At 33.8% G+C, this 24,760-nt stretch overlaps 1 protein-coding gene across 9 annotated transcripts in view; it reads left to right on the top strand.

Annotated features, from left to right (window-relative positions):
• The window catches only part of MRPL1 (mitochondrial ribosomal protein L1), a 59,261-nt gene that overhangs the window by 21,083 nt on the left and 13,418 nt on the right, over positions 1 to 24,760 (top strand). For 5 of the 9 annotated variants that reach the window (XM_070612763.1, XM_008517863.2, XM_008517865.2 and 2 more), the window contains 2 exons: positions 3,149 to 3,260; positions 13,248 to 13,354. In XM_070612763.1, the coding sequence (XP_070468864.1) occupies positions 3,149 to 3,260; positions 13,248 to 13,354 (219 nt within the window). Of the gene's footprint in view, positions 1 to 3,148; positions 3,261 to 13,247; positions 13,355 to 15,994; positions 17,854 to 24,760 lie in introns of those variants that run through there. The other 4 variants (XM_070612765.1, XM_070612767.1, XM_070612768.1 and 1 more) reach the window with 1 other exon arrangement.

The following is a 24,760-nucleotide window of genomic DNA, read 5'->3' as shown; positions in this document are numbered from 1 at the left end:
CCACTGTGCTCATATATTTTGATAAATGGTTACAGAACTTTATAGAACAGGGAAAAATTTTCCTACTCTTGAGTCTCAAAATCAAGCTAAGAAAAAACTATTCTGATAGTCTGATATTAATTCTGCTTGATTTCTATTGTGATTTTTTTTTCCTTGCTTCCTGTATGTTTGTGAGATTTCTGTGGGTAGACTGAAAAGGGCAATGTGATTCTTTGTAGTTTTGAATGTAATATTTAAAGTGAAATTCAAAAGGTAGCACACATGGATATCTCTATTCATATGTTGAAGATCAAATATATGCTTTGCTTTCTTGGAGTGAAAAGTGTGATTAATTTCAGTAGATCACAAAGGGTAGTATTTGACCTCTAGAAAATGGAACTTTTGGTTACTCTTAACTTTTACCCTTCCAGTCAGTTCAGAGTGGCCATAGGCTCAGGATGGAGACAACAGTTATGAGCGTGCCTTGAGAAAATCACAAAGAATTTCTGGAGCCTGTTTGAAACCAGGACATTTTTTTTTTAAAGAGGTGGGAAGAAGAGGCACATCTGTTGAATTTTTAGGAGTTATTTCTGAAAATACAAAAGGTTTTCCTTAGGAGTCTCTAAAATTTCTTCTAAATCTAGTCATTGAGGTAATGGAATACTTTTCTTTTTGTTTTTAGAACAAGAAAAAGTGATTTGAAAATTTATCTTGTGTTTCATATGCAGGTTTTGATTTGAGGGAAGTTTTAATGGGGCCCTTCTTTTGGGATGCACAGCGGCGCTTCTAGTTTGTTTTTTTCTACTCCAGTACTACTCTAAATTTTGGTGTGGATTCTGAATTTTTAAGGAGAGTTTCCAGAATGATTTTCAGTTTCCAGAACTGATGGAAAATATGAAGAGATTATGCTGTCACACAGATTCTAGGACAAACTTAGAGAGTGGTACCCAATTCTTTCTGATGTATCATGAATTTTAATTTAATAAAATTATTAAAATTCTTTTAATTATTATAAAATAAACAATACCACAAATTCTTCAGAATTTGAGAGTAGAGCTTGGCCTCTGGAGTCAGAAAACTAACTAATCTTATTCAACTTGTATATTGCCTTCCATCTGTTTCCTTCCTGCAAGCATAAGAGTATTTTGTAGAACTGTCATAGCAACAATGGAGTTTAAATAGATACCTCCACTCCTTAAGTGTTAAGTAAGAAATTACTTCTCAAGAAAGAAATGGTAAGCAAGCAGAAAGTGTTCTGCAGCATTAAGTTCATTAAATAAAACATATTTGAGAAAGTAACCCAAAAAAGGACACCCAATCATTTTGAAATTACTTGGTAAATAAAATATTACAGGAACAGAATTTCTCTTTAGGTGCCCCAGTGATGATCTATTATTTGAGGGGAAAATGCCACCCATATAAGGCATCATAACCAGGATATTCTTGCATGGTAACCACCTGGTATCTTTTAAAACTCATCCGTATTATTTAGAAGCTTTTCAGGTTATGAAGTAAATTCAGTACAATTTTGTAAATAGTGTCATGGCTACAATTTTTTTTCACATTCCTATATTTTTTAATTACCTTAAATACTATTTTATTTAGCACTTGTAATAGACAAATGTAGGATAAATTTACTTAACTTTTAGTCACTTAGGTAAGACCTTTATTTACTAAATTCATTTTACTTTCTTTTGAAATATCACAAGTATGCTTGGTTCTGAGGGATTTTAAAGTAATTTCATTTTTACTCGTCTCTAAAGCATGATTTCCATCTACATAGTTTTGTATTATTCCATGCTGTGATCTTAAGGTTAACTATAGTGTAACTTTCAAACATAATTTTAAGTTTAATTTAATTCAAAGGATCATGGTTTAGAATCAGTATTGGAAGGTCTTGGAGTAGAAATTTCACATACATTTCTTTGACATTTCAAAATTGCCTTTGCTTTCATCTTTCTAGCAGTGAGAGCCCTGGTTCTGGAGCCACAGAACCTGTGTTTGAGTTCTGGTTCTGCCTCTTACAAATATACAGACTAACTCTTCCTCCCCAAGTCCTCAGTTTCCTTATCTGGAATGTATGGTCAATATTAGTACTTTCCTCAGAGGGTTATTGTAAAGACTGGGTGAACTAAACCATGTAAAATATTTAGCAGAATGCTTCACACGTGATAAGTGCTCATTTAATGTAAGCTGTTATTTTTAAGGGGAGTACAGTATGCTATTTAGGGAGTAGAGAACTTGTAAAAAGAAAGAATAGTAACAGGAAGATAAAATACCAAAATCACTGCTTAATTTTGCCAGAGTTCAAGTTTTTAGGGTTCACTGTATAACCCCAAACCAAGGCTTTAAATCACATATTGTGGTAAGATTTTATGCAAAAAGAATCATTAGTAAAATATTTGTTGCCCACTCAGTATTGTTCTAAAAAGTTGCTTTATTTTGTAACCAACTAAATTTTTAAAAGGAGTATATTGTAGTAGTATAATAATTATTTTGGGTGCTTGCCTGGGTTGATTTAAAATGTCTTTTAAAAATTGAAGTCATTCCCTTTGCTCTTAGAATGGAATTAGAGTATGGATGATAAACTGTAAATGAACTTATCTTTGACTATCCCACTCCTCTTGTATTTTTAGTTATTGGAGGCAAAGCGAATTTTAGTTTCATTTCTTTGTGAAAATAATTATAGATTCAGTTCTCTTACTACTCTAAATTTAGGAAGGGTAGTGTCCTTGCTAGTGATTTGGCAGCTAGTGGTTATTAATTTTATGTGTGATCTATTACAAAATTTTTAGCATGTTTCTTCAGTTTTAACGGACATATGAATTCAACTTTGTGGGGTTATATGAGCCATGTACACATCAGTGCTATGTTCTAGCTTATAATGCTTTTGCCTAACGTAACTCCATGTAAGAATTAAACCAATTAAATGTTTTTTTAAACAATGGATATGGCTGTTTTTGAAAGAAAACATCAGAAAATGTTTTGCTTTTGATGGTTTCATAACTAGTAAATGTGTTCATCTGATCCTTGTGTTTGAAGAAAAGAATTGTGGTTAATGTCTATTTTCTAAATTATAAGGGAAATTACTACATTATGCTCTGTTTATTTTCAGAAGGATAAAGCTTTTCATATAATCTAAGGTTATCTTTTTTCCCCTGATTTTCAGATTTTGGATGATGAAATTCAATTAGACTTTTATGTAGCTGTTCCAGAAATAATGCCTGAGCTTAATCCATTAAAGAAGAAACTGAAAAAAAGATTTCCAAAGCTTGCTCAAAGTAAGGGAGAATTTTTTATTATTTCAATAGGCTATCAACAGTTTTCTAATATATATGTTTAGTTAGAAAACAAAATTGCTAATATATGTGTAGAATAAATAATATGTCCTGGTATTTGGGTTTTGTGTTATATAAGAACATGTGGATTTGATCCTTTTTCCTTTGGTATTAATATTGGTAATCTAATGTAATTTGAAAACCTAGCTACTTTATAATACCAGTTCTTTAAATTTAGGTCATATTCTAGCTTGAAATTAATAGAATTTATTACCAACTAGGTATGTTGTCATCATTACTATTTTATACCTCTTTATCAATATAATATGTGTTATATATAATATTGTCATATATGTCAATATTCGACATATATATGAATGCTTACTCTATGCAAGGCTCTCCAGATATTTCCCTTAAGGAACCTTCCCCTTTTGGATATTCTCTCTTTGAAATTCTAGTAGGAGAGGTAAGATTGCTACATAAATAGCCATGTTATAAAGTATGAAGTATTATGTGATAAATTCACAAGGTGCTGTAGGTATTCAGTAGAGGAGGACATGGTATTCAGTAGAGGGGACATGGGTTTTACACATGAGTGGGGAAATCAGAGAAGGTATCCTGAAGGGGGTGACATTTAAATGATACTTTGAATAATTAGATGAGCAGATTAAGGGGAATATTATTTTAAGTAGAAAGAATCTATTAGTCACAGACACTGAAGTAAGTCAGAAATTACAGGCCATGTACAAGAAATATCAATTAGTTCTCTTTGGCTGTAGTGAATGGTACCCTTACATTGAAATGAAAGAGAATAATGGGAAAGTATGTTGGAAAGGTAGGTTGATGCCATATTGGAAAGGATCTTGAATAGGACCCTACTAGACTTGGACTTTTATTCTGTATTCAGCAGGGATCTCTTAGAAGTTTTTAAGGTGGGGCGTTCTGTAGAGCTTTAATCCAGCTCTAGTTTGTATGGTGGATTGGCAAGAATCAAAACTAGAGGCACGGAGACGAGTTTGGGTGCAGTCCCCAGAGGCTAATAAAGGTAGTGTTTAAACTCAAGTCTTCGTGATGAGACTGGAGGGAGGAGGACAAATGTCAGAGATATTAGGACTTTGCACTAAGTAGTTAGGAATGGACAGATTGAGTGAGAAGGGAAGAGTCAAATGATGCTGAGATTTTTAAACCTAGGGATCTTTCCTAGTAAGTTGATATCCTTAATAGGAACAGGGAGTAGATTTGGGAGGAAAAATAAATTCATTTGCAGACATAGTTTCTTTTAGGTGGTGCTGGGTATCTGCTGTAGATAGGTGTTATTTTGAATAAAATTTTATAGTGTAAGCAGAACAAATACTTTAAAATTGTTTTAGTAGATTGGTCTTGAGATTTCAACTCTGAGTTTAAAAAATCCTACTAAAATTCTTCATACATGATAGCCACTAACACTTAGCTGAATTATAGTTCGTGTTCTGTATGTGAAGCGAATTCAGATGTACTCTCCAGTTCTTTTGTTATACTAGAGTTTTGTTTGTTTTTGATTGCTGCATTGAATAACACATCCTTATTATATATTGGACTGAGGTTTGGCACTTTTTATTAGGGATTTCCATTACAGTAGTATTTGTTGCTGTGGAATCAGACTTATATTCTTTTCTAAGACCTGAATTTGAACATTATTTTAAAAATTAAACCAGAATTATAGTTAAATTTGATGTAAATATTTCATAATTTTTTTCTCATTAAATTCAAGTTCAGCAAAACCAAACAATACTAAATGTAGTCAATTAGAACTGAAACTGAATACTGAATATATCTGTATTCAGCCAGCTCTTTGCTTTGCACAGTGAACTGGTTTTTCAGAAATTGATTTTGTCACCTTTGCTACTTTGTACATTCTCTGAATAACCCTGTTGGCCTCTATTTTCTTTAGCCTTGAGTTTTTTTTTTTATTACCATTTTCCTCACAAAATTTGGGACTACTGTTTTTAGTCTGAAAGATTTTCAAATAACTTATTTCTATATTTCAAATAAGAAAAGTTTTCCTTTAAAATGTTTATTTTTATTAATGGGCTTTATTTCTACTTTCATAATGAATCATAGCTTCCGTACACCATGGCCAAGTTACCTAGGTATGTCCACCGCCCATTTGCCTAACAAAGCATCTTGAAAAAACAGACAGACCTTTCTCCTTCTCTAACTTTTTTTCACCCCCACGCAATCTGTTTAACAGCACTGGCAAAACATTTGTGTTCTTTAAACATGAAGACAAACGATTAACCTGTCAAAAATGTTAAAACAGAATGCACCAGATGTGCGTTAGAACAAATGCAGCTTGTATTATGCATTTTCAGAGCTTATCCAGATTCTTGTTTAGGAACATTTGATTCCCCTTATATCCAACAAAAGACTTTAGGGTAAAATAGAAATTACGTTTTGAGCACATGGGTAAAATTAAAAAACAAACAAACGAGCCCCTGCAGCTGAGCTCATTAGTTTCCCGTTTTGTCTTACATTTTGTTTTACTAATGGGAGTGGGTGTAACCATCCTGGCCCAGAGTGAATGTGCACATTTTGCAGCATGTTTAATGTTGCAGTTTGATTCGTTTTAATTGCTTACGTAACTGTAGGCAGGTTCTCTATTTTTCAAAATTTCTTTTTTATTTAATAAAAAAAGACATTTAAAACATTTTAAAATTTCTTGAAAGAAATTGGGCTTCCTTTTGCTTGTCAGTTAGCTTTTTTCCCCCTAATATAAGTACCCTCTGAAATTCTTTCGTTTCTAATATAAATATATCTTGTTGATATATATATTTTATTCCTAATCTTACCTATTATTTACTATTTACTAAACAAAAAATACTGTGTAAAAATATCTTCACTTAATGGATTCAGTTTTCTATTGTGCATATTAACCCATGGTAGGTCCTATAGCTTATATGGAAACTGTTGAATTCTTTTAAACCAGACTAAGTTATTGGCAGGTAGGCGGAAAGGGTCATGATTAGGAAATTGGACCCACTAATGTGTATTCCTCTTAACACATAGTTCTTAGAATTGAACTTCAGTGCTCTAGTTGGAGTCTTGTCAAAAGGATATTCCCGCAGGCTTGTCCAAATAGTATTCACATCTGCTGAGTAGGTCCCTGCTTTCTGTGAGGAAGTTGGTGTTGTATCATATTTGCATTATTGAAACAGTTAGAACTCTTTGGTTGTATAAAGCAAAATGCTAAAACATAGGGAATTTTTGCAGAGTAATCAATTTGAAATTTTCCTAAATTCCTCCCCTCGATGTATTAGTTTAAAAACTGTTTATGTTTGAAAGACTTCAGTGATGATTAGGCATGATTATAATTATTATAGATGAATTATTGATATATTTCAGCTGGTTCTATTATCTTTTCTTCATTTCCTTCATCCAGCCGTAGTGGCCTCCTTGCCCTTCCTCATACACACTGTGTTCTCCCTTCTCAGGTCTTTGGACTTACTGTCCCAGCTGTCTGTGATGCTCTTTGCTTATTTGTCTGGCTCATTTTCTCATTCAGATATCATCTAAACAGAAAGGCTTTCCATGACCATCTTACATAAAATATTACCCCTCACTTCTCATTATCACTGGATTTCTCATTATTATGTTTTTGTATCCTTTTTAGGGCTTATCACTCTTGTCATCTCATATTTTTTATTTGTGTGTGTGTTCAGTTCCTCCCATTAGAGTAAGGACATTTTTAGTTTTTTTCACTACTGTATTGCCATGGCCTAGAATGGTAATGGTACCTGGCACAAAGGAGGTACTCAACAAATATTTGTACAGTGAATGCACATTTAATGCAGCATGCAGTTGATAGAAGATATGGATTAAATACTGCCACTAAAGAATGGCTTACCTACAATTTATGGATTTTTTTGGATTAGAATAATTATATTTATAGTTATTGAGTATCTGCTATGTGCCAAGCCTTGAGTGTGATGGCTGTGAACAAGACAGACAAGGTCCTTGCTGTCTTGGAGCCAGCAGTTTCGTTTTCTATCACTTGGTACATAAAGTGTTATCAGATAGTGGTGGTCAATGGAGTTAGACAGTGGTAAGCAGTGCGCCAGGTCATGAAGGGCTTTGTGTCCCATACCATAGAGATTAGATTTTATCTGCTATGTAGATAGGAGCCATTGAAAAATATTGCTGAGAAGAATGATAGAAGATTTGCTTATTAGACTGACTATATGTGAGACTGTGTAAGGGATAGGGTGGTGATATGAGGATGGTGAAACTTTTAAGAACAGAGACCAGTGAGGAGGCTAATACAGTAGGCTAGGTAAAAGATAAATAAGGACAGAATCTGAGCAGTGGCAATGAAGACAGAGAAGAGGAAGGCTTTTGTGGGATATTGAGGAGGTAGCATTAACAGGGTTATTGATTAGATGTGGGGGGTAAGGAAGAGGGAGGAATCTAGAATGATTCCCTAATTTCTGTCTTAAGTAGCCCAGTGAAGATTATTTTGAAGATAAATATATAGGTGATGAAGCAGGTTTGGGCATGACAATAAAATTGTGAGGTGAGGTAGGGAGGATGGAGATAGGCTGGTACAAATTTATTGTTTTCCTGAAAGTCAGTCAGTATTAAGATGAAGTAGGTTGTGATAAATAAATGTGCACATTGTTATCTTTAGAACAAGTAAAAAACACGTACACAAAAGGAGATAGAACTTAAAACTAAATAGAGGAATAAAAATAATATATTAAAAAATTTTTGTTTAAAACCAAAGAAGGCAGTAAAGGAAGACTAGAGGAACAAATGAGATGAGACAAATAGAAAACACATATCAAAATAAAGACCTAAATCCAGCCATATCAGTAGTTAAGTTGATTGGAAGTGGAATTAACACTTTGACCAAAAGGCACAGATTATAAAATGATGAAAAAGCAGTCCAATTATATACTGTCTACAGGAGACACACTTTATGTTCAAGCATAAATTGGCTGAAAGTAAAATGAAGAGTAAACATATATGATGAAAATGATAAGCATTAGAGATTTGGTTTGACTATATTAATGTTAGACAAAATAGACTTTTAATACAAGGAATTTACTAGAGAAAACAATGGATATTCTATAATGTAATAAAAGGGCATGCTTATCTAAAACAGAGCCACAAAATACAGGAAGCAGAAACTGACAGAATTGAAAGGTGAAGTAGACTAATCACTGGGTACAGCTGGAGATTTTAATACTCTCTCAGTAACTGATGGAAGTTATAGATAGAAAATCAGTGAGGCTATAAAGGACTTGAATAATATTGTCAACTAGCTTGGCCTAATTGATATCTGTAGAACTGTTCACGCAACCATAGGAAGTGTTATTGGTGTGCACTTTTTAAGTGTACATGGAACATTCACCAGTGAGACCATTTGCTGGGTTATATGGCAAGTCTTAGTAAATTTAAAAGGATTGAAATCATGCAGAGTATGTTTTCTAGTCCCAACAGTTAAATCAGATATCAGTAACCAAAAGAAATATGAGATATCTCCAAATACTTTAAAATTAAACAACCCATTTCTAAATAAGCCATAGATCAAAGAAGAAATCACAAGAGAAATTAGAAAATGTCTTAAACTGAATGACATACGTAACACAACATATCAAACACAACATATCAAAACTTGTGGGATGCAGCTAAAAGCAGTACTTAGAGGGAAATTTTTAGCTTTAAAGGCTAAATTAGAAAAGAAAGGTTTAAAATCATTGTTCTAAGCTGTTACTTTAAGAAGCTAGCAGAAAAGAAGAAAATTAAATCCAAAGTAAGTAGAAGGAAGAAAATAATAAATATCAGAGTGGAAGTCAATGAAATTGAAAAAGGACAAACAGAGAAAAGCGGAAAGGAAAACTGGTTCCTTAGAAGATCAATAAAATTGATAAAACTTTAGCTGGACGGATTTTTTAAAAAGAGCACAGATTATCGAGATCTGGAATGAAAGGGGTACATCAATATATATCCCATAGACATTAAAAGATAATAGGGTAGTATTATGAACAACTTTATGCCAATAAATTTGACAGCTTAGGAAATGGACAAATTTCTTGAAAGACACAAATTCCCAAAAGTGTCCAGAAGAAATAGAAAATGTAAATAGATCTGAATCAAGTAAAGAAATTGAATTAGTAATTTACAATTCCCACAAGAAAAGTTCAGGCCCGCATGACTTCTCACTAGTGAATTCTATCCAACATTTAAGGCAGAAATAATACCAATCCTTCACAACCTCATTTAGAAAATAGTGGAGAAGGAACACTCAGCAACCCGTTTATGAGCTCAACATTACATAGACATCAAAGCTATGCAAGGACATCACAAGAAAAGAGAACTACAGACTAATATCCCTCATGAGCATGGAAGCAAAAATCCTGGATAAAATTAGCAAATTGAATCCAGCAGTATGTATGTATATGTGTATGTATATAAAGATTAGAAAACCTTAATCAAGAAGATGTATTCCAGGAATACAAAGTTTGTTTACATCTGAACATCAATATAATATACCATGTTAATAGAATAAAGGATAAAACCTGTAAGATTATCTCAGTAGATGCAGAGAAAGCATTTGACAAAATCTCACACCCATTCATGATAAGAAGTCTCAGAATACTAGGAATAGAAGAGAACTTCCTCAACTTGACAGAGCACATCTGTGAAAAATTGCAGCTAATATCATTCTTAAAGAGACCATTAAGACTGAATGCTTTTATGCCTAAGATCGGGAACAATGCAAAGATCTCTGCTCTCACCACTTACGTTCAACGTTGTAACAGGTCAGAGAAATAAAGGGCATACTTATGGAAAAGGAAGAAATAAAAACCTGTCTTGATTCCTAGAGGATATGATCCTGAGATATTCTAGTAAGTGAATTCTAATAAATGAATTTAGTGCGGTTATAAGATATAAATCAACACACAAAATCATCTGAATTTCTAAGTACTAGCCATAGACAATCAAAATGAAATTTATAAAACAGCTTCATTTATGAGAATATAACAAAGCAAAATACTAATGAATAAATTTACCAAAAGATATGCAAGACCTATTCAAAGAAAACTACTAAATGTTACTGAAAGTTTAAAGAATACCTAAGTAAGTCAATAAAAGGATATGCCATGGCTATAGATTTGAAGTATAATATTGTTAAGATGGAATTCTTTCCACATTTTTCTATAGATTTAGTGTAATCCCAATCAAACTCCCAGGAGGCTTTAAAATTTTTTTAGAAATTGATAAGCTTATTATAACATTTAAATGGAAGGACAAAGGACCTGGAGTAGAAAAATGATTTTAAAAAGGAAAAACAAAGGTCTTCGAGCAAAGTTGCGTTACCTGATTTGAGGCTTTACTATAGAGCTACAGTAATCAAGACAGTGTGGTATGGTGTAAGGATAAATGACTATAGATCAAGCATTGAGTATTCAGAAATGGACCCACACCTAACAGTCAACTGATACCATTTTGACAAAGGTACCAAAGTTATATTGAGAAAGATTAGTTTTTTTGATGAATGGTGCTGCAATAACTGGAAATCTCTTTCCTTACATCAAACACAAAAATGAATTCAAAATGGGTCACAGACCTAATTGTGTGGGCTAAAACCATGAAATTTTAGAAGAAAATTTTCTAGGATAAAATCTTTAAAGCCTTGGCTTAGGCAAAGATTTCTTAGGATACAAAAAGCATGAGCCATAGAAGAAAAAGTTGCTAAATTGGACTTTATCAAAATTAAAAGCTTTGATCATGGGAAGCCACCACTAAGAAAATGGAAAGACAAGCCACAGGTTGGGGGGAAATACTGGGCACAAATATATCTAATGAAGGACCAGTATCCAAAATATATAAAGAACTCTTAAAACTCAGTAAGAAGACTATCAACCTAGTTTTTTTAAAAAAGGGGCAAAAGAATTGAACAGGCACTTACAAAAGAAAATACACAATTCCCATTAAGCACATGAAATGATGCTTGACTTCTTGGTCATTAGGGAAACGCAAATTCACATCAATGTGCTTTGGTTAGAAGAGAAAGAGACTGAAAAAGGAATATATAAGGTCAAGAGAAGGAAGTTTTATTTGTGTTTGTTTTAGGATGGAACTGGCTTAAAAACTCAAATCTATATCATTATCCCCAGTCTATCACTTTTTTCTAGTTTCTTGTTTCTAACTGTATACAGTATTTAGTATTCTCTCAGCACCTTCACTTCAGTATGTTTTAATGCAAAACTATTTCTCTTTCCTTCTTAAGCCTTATTCTCTCCCACTTCATTATCATTACAACATTCATCATTATATCGAGTTCAAAATGATGAAGTCATTTGTTTGTTCGTCCTTTCAGCAAACATTTGTCAGATTGTACTCCTTACTATTTACCTACCTGCATCTAGGTGGAGATAATCCAGTAGGTAATTGGAGATCGTGAGAGAGCTTGTGGCTAGAGATATAAATCTGGCAGTTACCAGTGGATAAATGATGTTTAAAGCCATGTGTCTGGATGAGATCACTTAGGGAGGTGTGTGTGGATAGAAAGAGAGGCCAAATGACTGAACCCTGAGGTAGTTCAACCTTTGAAAGTCAGTTAAGTGAGGGTGGCTCAGTCAAAAGAATAGAGTGTAGCAGCTAGTGAGAGTAGTGTTTCAGAGGACAAGTCAAGACACTGTAGGAAGAGGAGAGAGAGACTCTGAACTACTGTTGATAGGTCAAGTTAGTGGGACACTGAGAAATAAATGACTATTGGATCTGCCAGTGTGAAGGTCATTGGTGATGTTGACAAGATTATTTTCAGTGGAGTAATGGGAATGATAACCTGATTAAAGTAAGTAGGGATAAAAGAAAATGGAAGGAGAAGCAGTAGAGGCAGAAAAGAGAGACAGCTTTTTTTGAGAACTTATGCTCTTAAGAGGAGTATTGGATGGTCACTGGAAGGCGATATGAAGTCATAGACTTGTTTTATTTTAAGATGGGAGATTTTATAGAAACTTTGTAATCTGATGACAATGATCTAGGAAAGCAGAAAAATTGACAATGTAGAGGAGAGAAGGGAGGAGTGGTGTCCCTCTATAGGTGAGAAGGAGTGGGATCCAGTGCTCAAATGAAGAGGAATGGCCTTTGCTAAGAGCGTAGACAGTTCATCCAAAGTGACAGGAAGGAAGGCTGTTTATTATTATACTATCTGTCATACTGTTTAGTACTCAATTACATAAGAATGTGATACTAAAAACCGTTAGTATTTTTCAGTATCATGGATTTATTTTGGATTATTTATAGATTTATATCATGGGTTACTTTATAGATTTTATTTTAATTTGTTGTCAGTGTTTCTAAAGTATGATAAGCATCATCATTGCTTATACTTACTAGTTATCTATTGCTGTGCAACAATAATACCACAAATTTAGTGGCTTAGAACAACACACATTTACTATCTCAGCTTCTGTCAGGAATGTGTGTATAGCTAAGCTGAGTTCTCTGCTTCAGGTTCTCAGAAAGCTCTAATCAAGGAATCGGCTGGGGCTGTGGTGTCATCTGAGACTTGACTGGGAAAGATCCACTTCACAACTCATGTGGCTTTTTGGCAGAATTCGGTTCTTTGTAGGCTGCTGGACTGAGGGCCTCAGTTTCTTGCCCTGTGGCCCTCTCCATGTGACACCTCATAACATTACAACTTGCTTCTTCAAATCTAGTAGGAAGAGAGTCTCTTCCAATATAGGCATTACAGCTTTATGTAATGTAATCATATACACGTAAGCATTGTGTCTCTTGGTTAGAAATAAGTTGCAGGTCCCATCCAAACTCAAGTGGAGGGGATCACACAAGGGCATGAACACCAGGAAGTGGGGCCACTGTAAACTCTGTCACAACTTATTTGCTATATTTTAACGTGAGATGGATATTTCTCTTATTTGGTCATTTTTGCTACTTGTTTGGATGTAGTGATAACTTTGGATTTTTTAATTTTTCTACCAGATTCCATTGGCCGTGACATCCCCAAAATGCTTGAATTATTTAAAACTGGACATGAAATTAAGGTAGATGAAGAAAGGGAGAACTTTCTCAAGACCAAAATAGCAACAGTAAGTTACAGTGGAAATTATTCAGCAACATTCTTTCTTTTTTGCTTATGTGATTCATTAATAATTTATATTTATTTACCAGTCCTTTGAACTCGTTCTTGTCACTGGTATTAGGAGTGGCACTAAATATTCACAGATAATTTTTTTTTAACAGATTGAACTTATAAATTTTAATAGTACTATAGAATTATTTCCTTGCAGAGTTATTTGCCACTGACTTTTGCTTGTACTTTGCCTTGACTATCTATTCTGTGTATGCTATTTTTGCTTTCTAATATTTTAAGCTTTTTGAGTGTAGGGTGTAGATGTTTTATGTCCCGTGTAGAACATTGCATAATGCTGAGCCCATAGCACGTATTTAATACTACTTTAATGGAATTGAGTAATTTGCTTTATTTTTATGAATTGTTTCTGATTATCCCTGCTTTTGTTTTAAAAACTGTTTGCCTACTTACAGAAGATGCTGGAAATCAATTTCCAAAGCCATTTTTAGGATACTAATATAGATATGTCAGATTTTTCTAGGACTATGTTTTTAAATATGTAGTTATTTGCTAATATCTTCTTCATACTAAAGAATCTCTAAAGTGCCTATTTAATGTGTGTAATTTTTTTCACGTGCAATTTTAACTATAGGAATAATAGTAATATTGATGGCAAAATTTAAATAGTGCCCACCAAGTCCCAGGCACTATTCTAAACACTTTCCATATATTCTGTCTTTCAGTTGTCAACCCTATGAAAGATAAATTATCATCCCCATTTTATAGATGAAGGCATGGGAGCCCAGAGAGTTCAAATAACTTTTCCAAGGTCTCACAGTTAGTGTAAGGCAGAATAAATATTAAACCTTAGTCTCCTCAGGAGTCCAGGCTCTTTACCCCTATACCATCTTGCCTCATGGCTAGAATTATTTGAATAGCTGTTATTCCTCCTCCCATCCTCCTCTTAAGAGGAATTCTACATTATAGCCTTGGGTTTGAATGCCTGTTCTGCTATTTAAGGGGTGGCAGACTTTAAACAAGTTTCTTAATGTTGTTGAGTCTCAAATTTCCTCAGCTATAAAGTTTGTAGTAGTAATATCTATTTCACAGTGTAGTTTTGAAGATTAAATAAAATTTTAAAATGGTAGCAGTTATTGTTGTTACCGTTTTGATTGGACTTTTTGGGACTATAGAATGTTTTTCTTCCTAGCTGGACCTTTTCTTTTTCTTAAGTAATTGTTTTCAGTAGATTCAGTCTTTAATCGTTTAGGTAGATCCTGACTCAGAGTATGAGAAACCATGGTATCTTATTCATTCTTTTCAACAAATACCATAGTGATTAAGACATGGGCTCCAGATCAGGCTACCTGTATCTTTTAGAGATATAATGCTTTTTCTTAATGAAAAAGAAATTAATTTTTGAATACTATTTAAATATTATAGTATTGTAGGAGGTTAAAGAGAGTGAGTTTTGGATTCATATTGTCTGGATTCAAATACTAGTTTTAGATTAGAACTGTGCCACCCTGTTCTCTGAGCCTCAGTTTTTCCCATTCTCTGTTTCCCAGATATGTAAAATGAGGTTCATAATAATAAATACTTTCTAGGCTAGGAAGGAGCAGATGAGATAATGACCTAGTAACTGTTAAGCAGACAGACTTCTCCTTCTGGCTGAGATGGAGTAACAGGGAACTGATTTGCCCTCCCACCTGAAACAATAAGCATTACCTTGATACCAAAACCAGACAAAGAAAATGATAGTCCAGTATCATTCATGAACATAGATACTAAAATTATAAACTAAATTTTAGCAAATAGAATCCAGCAATATGTGAAAAGGGTAACATACCATGACTAAGTAGGATTTATCTTAGGAATGCAAGGTTGGTTTAGCATTCAACTGTCAATCATTATAATTCACCATATTAACAAACTAAAAACCAAAAGCCATGTGATCATCTCAATAGATAAAGAGAAAGCATTTGACAGAATCTAACGTTCACTCCTGTTTAAAAAGTCTCAGCACACTAGGAATAGATGTTAATAACATCCTTAACCGATAAAGGGCATCTAAGACAAACCAACAGCTGACACCATACTTAGTAGTGAAAGACTGAATGCTTTCTTCCTAAGATCAGGAACAAGATAAGGTTATCCGCTCTCACCACTTTCGATCTTGACCTAGGGAGTCTAGGCAGTGCAATCAAGCAAGAAGAGAGGCATGTGGATTAGAAAAGAAGAAATAGTACTGTCATTATTCGCAGATGACTTGATCTAGCTGCTAGAACAAGGAAGGGAGTTAAGTAAGGTTGCAGATAGAAGATCAATATGCAAAAATTAGTTTTGTTTTTATGTAACAGCAATGAACAATAAGAAATTTAAAAAAATAAATGTTATTTATAGTAATATCAAAAATATGAAATACTTAGAGACAAATCTGGTGAAAGATCCATACACTGAAAACTTCAAAACATAGTTGAGAGAAATTAAAGATCTAAATAAATGATGAGATGTTCTATGTTCATGGATCAGTAAACTCAGTATCGTTAAGATTTCACTTGTTTCCAAAATAATGTGTAAGCTTAGCACATTCTCAATCAAAATCCCATTTAGCTTTTTTGTAGAAATTGACAAGTTGATTCTAAAATTCATACAGAAATACAAAGGATCCAGAATAACCAAAACAACTTTGACAAAGAACAAAATTGGAAGTCTACCTGCTTTCAAGATTTATAAAACTACAGTAATTAAGACAATGTGATATTGACATCAAAAGAGACAAACCATCAATGGAATAGAATGGAGTCCAAAAAGAAATGACAGAACATATATGGACAACTGATTTAAAACTAAGTGTAAAGGCATTTTTAATGGAGAAATGATAGCCTTTCAACAAATGCTACTGAAACAATTGGATGTCTTTATGCAATAAAATGAACTTTGACCCACACTTCATGCTCTATATAATTAACTCAACGTGTATCAAAGACCTAAATATAAAGTCTAAAATTATGAAACTTCTGGAAGAAAAATTTGAGTTAGTGAGTGATTTCTTAGCTATGACATCAAAAGCATGATCCACAAAAGAACAAACTGATAAGTTGCTCTTCATATAAATTAAAAGATTTTGCTCTTTAAAAGACATTGTTAAGAGAATAGAAAGATAAATCACAGGCTGAGATAAAATATTTGCAAATTATATATCTGATAAATCCACAAGATATAAAGAGCTTTCAAAACTCAATCATCAAACAACCCAGTTTTAAAAATCAGCAAAAGATTTGAACCCACCTCACCAAGATGTGACAAACACATGGCAAACAGATGACGAACACATTGAAAGATGCTCAACATTATTAGTCATTAAGGAAATACAAACTAAAACCACAATGAGATATCACTATACATCTATTAGAATGACTAACATTAAGAAGACTGACCATACCAAGTGTTGGTGAGGGTGTGGAGAGACTGGAATGCTCAGACACTGATGGGCGTATGTAAAATGATACAACTTCTTTGGCAAACAGTCTGGCAGTTTAAGAAGTTTAACATCCACCTGCTACATGATCCCACCATTCCACCTTTAGATATTTACCCAGGAGAAATGAAAACATAGATCCATACAAAGACTTGTAAGCAAACGCTTATATCAGACTTTTTTGTAATAGTCAAAAACTGGAAACATTTCACATGTCTGTCAACAGGTGAATGTATAAACAAACTTTGTTATATCTATACAATAGAATATTCTTAGTTATAAAAAGAAACTATTGATACATGCTTTAACATGGATGAATTTAAAAGTAATTATGCTGAGTGAAAGAAGCCAGACAAAAAGGAGTGCATTCTGTATGATTCTATTTATATAAAATTCTGGCAAATGCAAAGTAGTGTATAGTGACAGAAAGCAGACAGGTACTTGCCTTGGGGACTGGGGTGGGTGAAGAGGGTGGGAAGGACGGATTACAAAGGAGCACAAGGAATTTTGGGGATGATCAACATGTTTATTATCCTGACTGGTGATGGTTTCACGAGTGTACATATGTCAAAACTTAATAAATTGACTCCTTAATGATGTGCAGCATATCCCGTGGAATACTATCTAGCAATAAAAAAGGAACAAACTGCAGACACATGCTGCAATACAGGTGAACCTCAAAACATGCCCAGTGAAAGACACCAGACACAAAAACCACATGCTGTGTGATAGCATTTATGTGAAATATCCAGAAAAGGCAAAACTATAAAGCCAAACAGTAGATTAGTGGTTGGTGAAGGCAGGAGGAAACAGGAATTAACAGTCAGTGTGCACGAGAGATCATACTGGGGTCATGAAGATGTTTTAAAACATGGTGATGGTTGTACAACTTGATAAACTTAATAAAAAATCATCAGATTGCAAATTAGAAAATGGTGAATAATATGATATGCAAAGTATGCCTCAATAAAGTGATTAAAAATGTGCAGCATGTCAGTTATACCTCAATAAAGTTGTTTAAAAAGGAGTAAAAATCTGAATCTGTTTATAATTGTATCTAATACAATATAACTATTCCATTAAAATATTTATTATTGTAATTATGAGATAACAGATTTTAAAAAAAGATTTCAAAGCAAACTATCTTCCTTAAAAGTTTGAGATTTCCATCAGTGATGTATTATACAATTGGAAATAATGAAGATGTGTCTTTATTGTTGTTGTTGCCACCTGTGTGGTGTAAGAATTGGATGTAGAATGAGTGTGCTTACGAAAGGGCACTGACAGGATTACGTGCCTGTTAGGGGTCCTCCTCATTTTGGATAAAAGGCGGGTGGCTAGAGCAGGGTCAACAAACTCCAGCCCCCGGGCCAAATCCAGTTGTGGCCTGTTTTTATGCAGTCTGTGAGCTAAGAATAAAGTTTTAAATGGTTGTGAAAAACAAAACAAAGAATTTGCTGCAGAGATCATATATGGCCCAAAATGCCTAAAATATTTACTGTCTCGTTCTTTAGAGAAAAGGTTTGCTGACCCCTAATCTAGGAAAATAGTTTTTGGAAGCGTGAGAGGTGTTAATTTTGTGTTTCCATTTGCCTGTACAGGAGAGTCTTATTTTCGTTAAATCATCTCGATGTCCCTTATTATGATTCTGCAGAGTCTGTACTGCCATATTGCATCAAGATCCAGTTCTAGTATTGATGTAAGGTGAAATTGATCTCGAGTAGTTTAAGCTGGTTTTCCTTCTGTATCAAAGTGATAAGTTGAATGATCTTTCTTAATTATCTCACTTGAGGTTTAGCATCTTGGGTATTGGAACTCAGCCACATAATGCCTTTGTGTATCAGAACTGTACTAATGCTCTTATACCTAGCCAGTAGCTAACATTTGTCAGTGGTACTTGCAGGTAAATTAGTTTCGTTCTTAATCTTTCCTGCCATTTGCACCTATAATTTACATTTTTATGAGATTGATTATGTCTACATGCTATCAGATCAATTGCTCATATCAGTGAAAATGTCATTTGGATGGTATGTTGAACATCATGTAGAAAACAGATTATTATTCAAGTATTTTATTTTTCAATCAGTTATATTGCTGTTATGTAGACACCATTTATTTTCTCTCGGCATGAAGAATAAGTTGGTTGGGATAAAAATAAGTTGCTAAGTGATCAGATTTAAGAGAAAGACCTTAAAGCATAAAATTAAAAATCAAGGTTTATAGGAGAGAAAAGACATATTTCTTCAAGTGGACCCTAACTTTTTTTTTTGCTGAGGAAGAGTAGCCCTGAGCTAACATTGTTGCCAATCTTCCTCTTTTCTTTGCTTGAGAAAGATTAACCCTGAGCTAACTTCTGTGCCAGTCTTCCTTTATTTTATGTATGGGTCACTGCCATAGCCTGGCTGAGTGGTGTAGGTCTGTGCCCTGGATCCGAACCCACAAACCTGGGCCACTAAAGTGGAGAGTGCTGAACTTAAACACAAGGCCATGAGGCCAGCCCCTGACTTTTTTTTTCATTTTAATTGTGACTCTTTCTATGAAATAGAAATGAAGCTAAGGCAGAGTCTCAGAAAATCAAAAAATGAAGTTGAGACATAATATGTACCTGTCCACTGTATAAATTCTAAATAGCAGTTTATTTTCAGATAGTAATTAAATAATTTAAAAACAATTTTTCTGAATTTATAATGTAGAAAACAATATAATACTGCTCAGATAACTGTTGACATTTAAAAATTTTCAAATTAATATATGCACTTGGTTAAATTTAAGCAGTTGACAAAAATACTTAGGGAAACACTAAAGCTCCTCTCCTTGAAATTGTTTTGTCATGGGACTACTATTAATAGTTTTATTTTATCCTTCCAGAAATGTTAAGGCATAAACATAAACATCATTATGAAAATTTATGTGCAAGATATTATGCCACATATACTGTTCTTTACCTTTCTTTTCCACTTAACATAGCGTGGATGTCTTCAGAGAAGCAGAGATCTGCCACGTTCTTGTCAATGGCTGCATAGAGTTGTATTCCATCGTGTACATGTTCCATCATCAGTTCCCTATTGATGGTCATTTAATTCATGTCTAGTTTTATGCTTTACAAATGATACTTTAATGACACTCTTATGAGTATATATTGCCAGTTTTTTCCGAGTATATTCATAAAGTAAGTTTCCAGAAATAAAATATATGTATGTTGAAAATTTTATTGTAAATATTGCCAAATTACTCTTTAAAATGTTTGCACTAATTAATAATTAATCCGCTTGTGTGTTATAGTGCCTCACATACTAGCATTAGATATTATCAGATGTAGTCATTTTCATCAGTTTGTTAGGTGGTGTATTACTGGTGTGTGTGTGTATGTGTGTGTGTGTGTGTAAGGGCATGTGCATTTCCAGCAGCTTAAGAATTCCAAGGTGAATGTTACAATTGTTTTCTCCTTTGGTTACGATCTCCTTCTGTTCTGCGTCTTAAGATTCTGCGTTTCCCCATCTGTCCCCCCGTTCTTGTTCCTTTTCTTCTCACATTCCTAGGCCTGCCCTGATTCTCCACCACTCTCTTTTTTTCTGTGTGGCCTCCTGTGGCTCTTTTTACTGTGGACTCCATCTGACTCACCTCTTACCATGACTTGCTCTGTTTACTAGTGCCTACTAGTGGAATTGACAAGAGCCATGGTCCTTGAGGGTGACTGCTTGTAAAATTGAAGTGTTCACAGACACTGAGATGGCCTGGCATCTGCTGACTACCGAAAATAAAGCCTTTTCATCCAGTGTTTAGGACTGATTTTTCTGACCTGCGATTAGAGATTTTCGCTGTATCCTTTATATTTTAAAAGTTATCCTCATTTATTGACTTTTCTTAGACTTTATTCTCTGAATAGGAAAAATTATCATTAGCTCATTTATAATCTAGCCGAAAAAGGAAAAAGCAAAACAAAAACCAACCAACTTTAAGTGTAAGTTCTATTTAACAAATGGTTATTAAGTACTGACTCTGTGCCAGGCACAATGTAATACAAAAAAAGAATAAGACCTTTTTTCTTAAGAAAGGCATATCTAATAGAGGAGATAGATATGGAAATAAATTATGGAAAAGTGTGATAACTGTAATAATAGAATTATATGTAAGACATAAGAAAGTTGCAGAAAAGAATCAATGATTGATGTAATCATGGGATGGAGTAGGTCAAGGCTTGCTTCTAGGAGGAGTTTGCAGATATACTCCAGGTAAATTAAGGGTCATTATTCATTTTTTTAAATAATATATAAGATGATGAATGGTCTATTACACATCTATATTGGCTCAGCTGTTTTAAAGGGACCAAATAACAGTGACTTAACCATGATAGAAAGTTGTTTTTCTCCCAACTTTGAGCTGGTGGGCATCTCAGGGCTGTTCTGCTCCACAGGGTTATCCAGGGATCAAGCTTCTTTCCCTTTTGTTTTTTCACCATCTCCTAGGTTCTTTTATTCTGTGTGGTTGAATCTTGCTGATAGCATGTCTGACTTGTAGCCTGTGTAAAGGCGGCAAGAGGAGGTGGAGAACAAGCAGCTTTCATTCATGCATGTGAACCATTGCCTTCATCACTTCTGCCCTCATCCCGGGGTCCTGAGTTTAGTCACATGGCTTAGTAACTAAAGCTAAAGGTAGCTGAAGGTCTGTGCTATGTAGTGTCTGGTTGGATGGCCATGTGCCCAACTGAAACTTTAATTATTTAAAAGAAGAGGGGATGGATTTGGGAGACAATTAAGGTTTTGCTACAGCTGAGGAGGAATCAAGAAACCTAAATGAATAAGAAAACAAAAGACAGGAAATTTTGTTCATTTTGTTTATTGCTGTATCCCCAATTCCTAGAATAGTGCCTGGCAAATAGAGGGCGCTCAATAAATAATTGTTGAATAAGTGAATGTACAATTGTATGAATAAACAAAGCTACTGCCAATTGAAGATCAGTTAGAAATTATTCAAATACATTATTATATATAATATACAGTGAATCAATGTTTTATTTTATAAAACTGTGATTTACACTAAACTTTTCAAGCAATTCTTATGGAGTAATATTGAAAGTGAAATTTTTAATTCCTGGAATTGCACAAAATGAGAGTCAGAATTAAGAATCCTATCCTCTATTCATTATAGGAATGCTTGGCTAGGTGTATGTTTTGACATTACACGAGAAAATTAAACTATGTCCAGATATTGTAGCATAAACCTGCCAGAATAAAGACTTTGAAGTAATTTTTGAAGGGTGCCTGTTACTATTTTATAACATTCCACAAATCCATTTTATGTTAGCTTGAGGCTCTTAGAACACGCTTTGTTTTTTCTCACTGAGAGATTCCTTGTGTGATTTAGGATACTTGGCCTCCAGTCTTCTTGTCCAAAACACTTATAAGTGTAGTTGTAAGCCAGTTGCATTGTTGATTGTTTTTCTTAACTTGTCCTTTATTATAAGGTACAAGTTCTAATTTTCTGTTAATATGGACTTTCCCATTTTAGAGAGGCACACATAATACCTTTATATTTGTCAAAAACTAAAATGTTCTCTCTCTTTCTCCTTTTGCTTTTGTTGTTGACTCCCTCACATATTTCAAACACAAATAAATGTGATAGCGTTGTAGTTAGGTTTCATTTGCCGAGAATGGTGGAGATGAAGGGCTGGAACTTTTCACTAGGAAAACATTACTATAGCTGTGAAATATGGCAATTAAGGCTTGTAGGAAGCATTTATCAAGAAGCGAAGCATGAACTGTAGTTTAAAGAGAAATTTGGAATGTGCTTATTTGGTGTCTTTAACCTTCATAATATTTAATACCATAATAAATTACATGACTCTCGTGACCTATTATGTATACTCTTAAAAGAGCCTATAAAACCAGACCCATGTTTCTGCGTATATGTTTTCAAGTAGGAACTAGCCAACTTTTATGTCTGAATCCAGTTCAGTAGAATCTCACATATGTAGAAGTACTATCTAGAGTTTTCATGGGTTTTAGACTTTGATTTTCAAATCATTTCTAGCTGAAAAATCTTTTGGGATTGATAAAGTTAGATAAAGTTTGAGGATAAAAACATAGATTTGCATTATAATGCACACTGGACCTTTTAAAGAGTGCAGGGTACTATGAAATCTACTTAGTTTCAGATCTTTTTTGTAGTTTTGGCCCTTTTATAAGTGCTTTGCTGTCAGCACAGCAACTTGGTAGAATTTTTCACACTTTATAAAAAGTGGCTTTCAAAAGAATGTTTAGTGACAACCTGCTGTATTTCCAATCAACTTTTTCTGTTTTAATTTTTCACTTCAAGTAATTCTTTCCAAGTATACATGCACATACAAATGAGGCTTTTTAAAATGACTTTCAGTATATTTTCTGAAAAACCATAAAATCAGGAATCCTGATGTTTCATCTTAAAACATAGGGGATTCCTTGAGTTCATAGCGCTTTTGAAACGAAAATATAAAGGGAAGTTACACCATATTTGTAACATTTTAGAGAAGAAAGTAATGAAATACCACATATTTTCTTAGAATTTATTGCTTTATAAAGCCTTACCTCTAGTTAAGCTCTTATTTGTAAAAACCCTCAATGTCTACCTTTCTCCTCAGTTTTTGTTTTGAAAAATTTTAAATGAATGGAAAACTTGAAAGAATAGTACAATGAACACCTATATACTCATCACTTAGATTCACCAATTTTGTTACATTTGCTTAGAAAAATTAGTAAAAGAAGTTTGCTTAGAGAAACTAATAGATAATCTTCATTTTCTGAACAACTTAAGTTGCAGACATCATAACACTTCACTCCTAAATATTTTTGTATGCATAGCCTAAGAATAGGGCATTGTCCTGTATATGCTTTTTAAAGTACTTTTATTTTTTAGTATAGCTTTTAGAATTGATTTATTGCTACTTTTTTCCATTTATAATTTATTGATTTGCTCTTTTTCTTTATCCTATTATCCTGAGATTTGCTTTGCTGTTGGTTTTTCTAATTTTCTGAGTTTTATATGAGGTTTGTGAGTTTTCATTATTTTTTTAAATAATGAGTTCAAATCTGTGAATTTGCCTCTAATTACATTTGTTTGTTTGTTTTAAGGTATGCTTTTTGGTGAGGAAAGTTGGCCCTGAGCTAACATCTGTTGCCAATCTTTGTCTTTTTCTTTTTCTCTCCCCAAAGCCCCAGTACATAGTTGTATATGCTAGTTGTAAGTCCTTCCAGTTCTTTGTGGGATGCCACCACCACATGGCTTGACAAGCAGTGTGTAGATCTGCGCCCAGGATCTGAACCAGCAAACCCTGGACCACCAAAGTGGAGCACGCGAACTTAACCACTATGCCACCTGGCCAGCCCCTCTAATTACATGTTTTGATATTTAGTTTTCTTGTCATTATTTTCTAAATAACTTGTCATGGTACTTTTTATTCTTTTTTGGGAGAGTATTTTAAAATTTGAAACCTTTTTTGACTTCTTTAAATTTTTGTTATGTTCTCGTTTGACCGCATTACGATTGAAGAATGCATCGTTTGTGGCTTCTACTTTTTAAAAATTTCTTGAGGCTTTCATTGTGGCCTATAGTGTAAGATTAACATTCTTTTTCTAAATTTTCCATGAACACCTGGAAATAACATCTTCTGAGGCTTCCAGGTAAAGATAGTGCATGGAACACCACAGTGGTAACCAATTAGAAAATGCCAAATTCTATCAGCAGTAGAGAAAGCCAAAAAATTAATATGATCTAAATTTCAGGATCTTTAAAATGGCTCAGAATCTAGCTCTAGATATCGCTGGAACTGGGTGTTAGTGGTATGTGTGGGCATGGCCCTCTGAAATAGGGAAGATTAGTTGAAAACTATTGAAGATTTTTATATCCTTCACGACACTGGGTAATGGCCCTTTCCTATGCTGGCAGATGGCTGGAAATGTTAAAACA

Source organism: Equus przewalskii, chromosome 3 (genome assembly GCF_037783145.1).
Source record: "Equus przewalskii isolate Varuska chromosome 3, EquPr2, whole genome shotgun sequence".
In the NCBI taxonomy this organism is placed as follows: Eukaryota; Metazoa; Chordata; class Mammalia; order Perissodactyla; family Equidae; genus Equus; species Equus przewalskii.
This window is presented reverse-complemented; position numbering and strand designations above follow the sequence as displayed.